This window comes from Andrena cerasifolii, chromosome 1 (assembly GCF_050908995.1).
Source record: "Andrena cerasifolii isolate SP2316 chromosome 1, iyAndCera1_principal, whole genome shotgun sequence".
Classification (NCBI taxonomy): Eukaryota; Metazoa; Arthropoda; class Insecta; order Hymenoptera; family Andrenidae; genus Andrena; species Andrena cerasifolii.
Genome location: NC_135118.1, coordinates 531,117 through 536,848, shown reverse-complemented (window position 1 = coordinate 536,848; position 5,732 = coordinate 531,117). Strand labels below are relative to the sequence as shown.

Below are 5,732 nucleotides of genomic sequence, written 5' to 3'. Positions count from 1 at the left end.
AAGTTTTATGTGCCAATTGCGTCCCGATTGTGGGAGTTCATATATGCATCTTTTCAGATTACAAATGTTGCCTTTCCCATATTCGTGTTCGAACCCTGGCAGTGGCGAAAGGTAAACGTTTTCGGCTAAATCGCCATAATAATAAGCAGTTTTAACGTCGTAAAACCGCAAATTCCAGTTTAATTTACTAGACAATGCCACTAGTAACCGCCACGCTTCGATGTTTACTACAAGAGAGTGCGATTCCTCATAGTCTCTATGCTTAATCTGATTAAGGGGGTAGACACGTCACGTGACCTGGCCGATTCGGCAGGTCAGTATTGCAGCAGGTTTTTTGTGCACAGAAATGGTAATACCCATAGACACGCGGCTGCCTGTGCACGCGAGAGGGAGCTGTTTGCTATTTCCATATTTTATTTTGAATGTGGAAAGAAATTGTCAGCTGTTGCGTTGAACTTGTAAAAATTTAAACAGAAAGTCTGCTGGTACTGCAAACGTAGAAAATTCATTGTACATTTACTTGAAATGTGCTTATGCTAGAATATTCTACGTTGGCAGTAAGGAATTATAAGTGAAAAGGAAAAATACACGAGGGCATGTCCCCAGAAAATGAAGTTTGTTAGGATAGACATTTTTTAATTAGCAAAATACTGAAACAGAACATGAAATACATATCCTATGCAGAAAGCAGTTATGAACAAACATATATAAAATTGTGTTTGACGTTGAATCCAACGCGTGATTATTATGTGGTCCCTTCTCGAAGTGGCAGAAAATATAACCTATGTATATGCTACATGACAATAAATGTTTAGCGGCTATTTCGTTCCATTACGGTACTTTTGTGAACTTTTCATCATCCTTTCGAAACATTATCATTACGCCACAACAGTATCTTTAGGAAATCGGGTAAAGCATATAGGTTATATTTTCTGTCACTTCAAGGACAGAAACTCTGCTCCACCAGCTGACAGAAAATCTGCTGCTGCACATTTTCTCTAGCCCGATCGGCGACATGGAAGGGGTACCTCTTCCACCCTGCATTTGTGGTAGTTGCAACGATATTCCTCAGCCCAGTGTACATATGTACACCCTGGTTTGATCTGCAAAAAGAAATAAATTTAATAAAAATAATTTTTGTGTTTATACCACTTGAATGTAAAAACTGATACTCACACTTACTGAAGAAATCCTTATTATTGTGTCCTATTTCTCATAAATATTTTCGTGGAATGGCACTGACCCCTTTCGATTCCAGTTAGTTGTCATAGAACCTGTGATAAAAAGTTAGAACGAGTTGTAATCTGAATGCAGTAAAAATGTAAATGTATGTATGTTATTTACTTATCTTTATGCTTGCGGAGAAGACAGCCTTCCTTTCCTCGCTTCATACAGCATGATTTTCAATGTTGATATTGGTTGGTGGAAATATCTAAAACAATTTCATATATGAGAGAAACATTCATGATGATTTCCAATTAATCCAATTATTTGCATAACAAAAGTATATGTCATACTTACGCTTTTATACATGTCATTTCCACTTGATATGAAAGAATAGCTATAGGTATTTATTATTAGAAGAGTGTGAAAAGGCCCACCACTACCCCCGTCATAGACGGTCCTATTCACTCTCCATATGTATCTTCTACATACTTTCTTCCTTACATTTTGGAACATTACTTATTCGACAGCTCTTCATATGCGCTGGATGCACTCGCCGGTGCAATAGTCACTTTGAATTGCAATTACTAATTCGACAGCTCTTCATATGCGCTGGATGCACTCGTCGGTGCATTACTGACTTTGGATTGCAATTGCTTATTTCACAGCTCTTCATATGTGCTGGATGCACTCGTCGGTGCATTAGTGACTTTGGATTGCAATTGCTTATTTCACAGCTCTTCATATGCGCTGGATGCACTCGCCGGTGCATTAGTGACTTTGCATTGCAATTGCTTATTTCACAGCTCTTCATATGCGCTGGATGCACTCGTTGGTGCATTAGTGACTTTGGATTGCAATTGCTTATTTCACAGCTCTTCATATGTGCTGGATGCACTCGTCGGTGCATTAGTGACTTTGGATTGCAATTGCTTATTTCACAGCTCTTCATATGCGCTGGATGCACTCGCCGGTGCAATAGTCACTTTGAATTGCAATTACTAATTCGACAGCTCTTCATATGCGCTGGATGCACTCGTCGGTGCATTACTGACTTTGGATTGCATTTGCTTATTTCACAGCTCTTCATATGCGCTGGATGCACTCGTCGGTGCATTAGTGACTTTGGATTGCAATTGCTTATTTCACAGCTCTTCATATGCGCTGGATGCACTCGCCGGTGCTATCGCGATGTTTTCATCCATCGTTTTATGTACTTTCTTGTGTACTCGTAGCTGCTCCTCCTTTTTGTGTGTACGGAGGTTCTCTAATCGGCTGTTGTCGATTGTATCTGCTATCTATAATTTCTGGCAACATGCAGTTCTCATAGAACTTGCTCAGTTTGTCTTCCATCTCTGTTGCCCAGAATCGAGCATCTCTCGTTACTGTTGTAACCTTCATTCCTTTCGGCGTCCATAAACAAAAATAGGCCCGTTGCCTTTTCGTTATGTGCAATTGTCCTTGCACTTGATAATAGTAATGATGATTTTGATTCATTTCATTACCCTCGAAAATACGCCGTATATTACCAAGTTGCTTTATTGCTTCAGCAGTTGTTAAATCCTTGGCCGATTCAGGACACTTTACTTCGACGATTTTATCATGGTCCACGAGGCCGTCAGGAGTTGCACCTAAGTGAGGCACAGTGTCATCGATGAAGAGGCCACATAGTAGAATATGGATTCCTAATTCTTCTTCCATTTGTCTCAAGGCGTTTGCCTCGTTTTCCCTTCCGTATTGGAGAGCAAACAAATTTGGAAGTTGCGGGTACATTATACTCTTCACAGTATTTGCACGTGGTGTAGTGTTTCGTAATCGGGATACCTTGCCGAAATTGGATGCAGTTAGTATTTTTTTTTCTATAACTAATCCACTTTTCATTATTCGCCTGATTGCGAGTTTCCACTTCGATCTCGCATCGCATTCTTTGCCAGGCATGGAGTATAACCGCGTGCCTTTTACATTCGGAAGAGTATACTGTCTCTTCCATATCTGGTTTTTCTGCGTTAGGGCCGTAATCCTGGTCGCACGATTGTTTTTTATTTCGGAAAGAGGAAGCTTTCGCTTCTTTTTTATATTCCCTTGCTTTTTCTGCTGCACGCTTCCGACGTCCTTCCAGCTTTCTTACCATAGTTGACGGCTCTTTATCCATTGCCGTACTCAATCTGCTAAACGCCTCTTTTGTATTATATTGGACGACTGCAGCGGAGACTCTGCCCTGATACGAGCCCCCTCGTCCAAAGTTTATCCTTTTGCCTCCGATGAATTTGGCAATGATATTATTAAAACTTTCAACAGCATTGTTATTTAAACCGTGCAGCAAACTGTCAGCTTTAGGGAAAAGTGGCTGCATCGCTTCTTCGATACTCTGATAAATACCAGCTTCTCTCAACCTTGGTACGTAGTCCTCTCTGTTTGGATCAGAGTATTTCTTACAGAAGTATGCTAACTTCTGACACTCCTTGTGTTCACCGAAAACGTGACTCGGTACATTCCTCAAGTCTTCCTTCAAATTTCTTACTCGTTCCTCGAGTGTTATTTCTTCTTGCAACCGGTATTCTGCAGCTTTCTTTATACCAGTATGCAAGCGGAGAGCATTATTCTTTACGACAGCTCTTAGGTCTTTATCGCGGCCTTTTGTTGCGATTTCGTTTATTTTTTTACTGAAATTGCGTAGCAGGTGATTGGTGCATTCTATTTTTCGTACCTGCACCAGGTAGTTTTTATATGGATCACTGTCCAATATCTTTTTGTACACACTGCTATCGCCATCGGCAACTAATATAGTGTATATTAGGCCGTGCATATCTATGCTGCAATTGAAGCCTTCGACAATAGCAACACTCTCCATGCCAGTTGAACTCTGATTGCGGCCCCAGTTTTTGAAGCAACGATGCTCGCGCGGTTCTTCCTTCTTCGTACCTGCTATTTGGCAAGTCATGCAGAATTTATTTTTCACGCTGATGTACAGCACTTTCTTCGTGTGGTATCCCACGATGGCTCCTACGCCAGAGAGAGAATTGTAATCTCCTCCGCGGTAGGACCTTTTCATCCAACTGCCATCCGCGACAACTGGGATAAAGGGTAGATTGGATTCGGCATGTACGTCGCCTCTTGATATGGCTAATTCTTTCTCCTCTTTTTCTGCATCTTCCATTTCGCGTTGTGCGGCCACTTCGAGGGCATCGATTAGGTCATTCTGACATTTCTCGTAGATCCTTTTCGTCATACAGGATACGTTCACGGCAGTCAGTATGTCCTCCAGTTGATTATATCCGCCGCCCGTCATCATTGTTGCGGAAACAGCGGCGCGGTTGATATCCATAGTGGCATCACTCTTCCGAAGATAGGATATGTGCTCTGTGTATTTGCACATTTTGCACTCTACATAATACACATTTTCTAGTCCATTCCGTTGACATCTAATTATTTCAAAATGTTCAATGCCACAGCCAATAGTGGAATGTTTTCCAAGATTTTTTATTTTTTCGAAAACATACGGAAAATCAACGAAGTCTATTCCTTCTGAAATTGGATTTTCCGGCTGTTCTGGTTTTGCATTTTCTACCACCCAGTATTCGGCATCGCTTCCAACATCTTGAGTCGTTTCTTCGTTGATGTCTCTTACGGATTGTATCTCATCGCTGTCTCTGTCGAAATCTATTTCTTGCACAATTCTTTCTTCGTTCAACTCGAAATGCACATCTTCGACAATTTCCTCTTCGTCCGGATGGAAATTTATTTCTTCTATAACATCTTCTGCGTCCGTATCGAAATGTACTTCTTCTACAATTCCTTCGATAATTGGAGAATCTTCAAAATTTTATCCGCAGCAGATGTGCTTGGATATGTTCCGTACGAGATACATGCTTTCGCCACGGTATCCTGAATTACCACGAGGCACGCTGTGTTCTTCAATCGTTGTCTGCATGTATAGAGTTAATTATCACTAACACGTGGTACATACATAGAAATAAGAAAAACATACAGCAGAAAAGAAAATCAAAGCATAGTAAAAGAAGATATACAGTAAAATCTCGATGTAAGCGAAAGCCTCGGAACAATACCCGTGTACATGTGAGACAATACTAACGCAATCAAAATTTAAGATTTGTATTTTTGGTTTCATTTTCATGAAACTTCTACCAACATGTTTGTTAGAATCTCCTAATTAAAATGATACCAAAAACAACATAAATCGGACAACTTTTACTTATCGTGAATACGAATCGTTTATATTTATATAATTATCCAAACCATATCGTGTTTGGTGTCACTTTAATCAGAAAATCCTCACAAATATGTTGGTAAACAATTTATAAAAAAAGAACCAAAAATAAAATACTTTTAATTGTGAACCTCGTTTGTATCGGTGTTGTCTCTCACCGATTTTCAATTTCGGATCGGGTTATACGATCGGCCCTCGAGCCATATTACACGCTTCACTGGTTCCAACCGGGAACACTCCAACTAGGGTTGATATAAATTAACACCAATCATATATAGTCACAAGTTTGAACCCTAATCGAGATTTTACTGTAGATCCTACATTTTTTGAAGTTTGTCGA

General features: G+C 40.2%; 1 protein-coding gene across 1 annotated transcript; it reads right to left on the bottom strand.

Annotated features, from left to right (window-relative positions):
• Positions 1 to 272: 272 nt before the first annotated feature.
• LOC143373858 (uncharacterized) lies at positions 273 to 2,920 on the bottom strand. The gene is made up of 3 exons (XM_076821512.1): positions 1,669 to 2,920; positions 1,177 to 1,432; positions 273 to 1,103 (listed from the first exon to the last, which is right to left on the bottom strand). Exon 1 carries the CDS (start codon positions 2,863 to 2,865, stop codon positions 2,374 to 2,376), a length of 492 nt encoding a protein of 163 aa, XP_076677627.1. The 5' UTR covers positions 2,866 to 2,920; the 3' UTR covers positions 273 to 1,103; positions 1,177 to 1,432; positions 1,669 to 2,373.
• Positions 2,921 to 5,732: the final 2,812 nt, after the last annotated feature.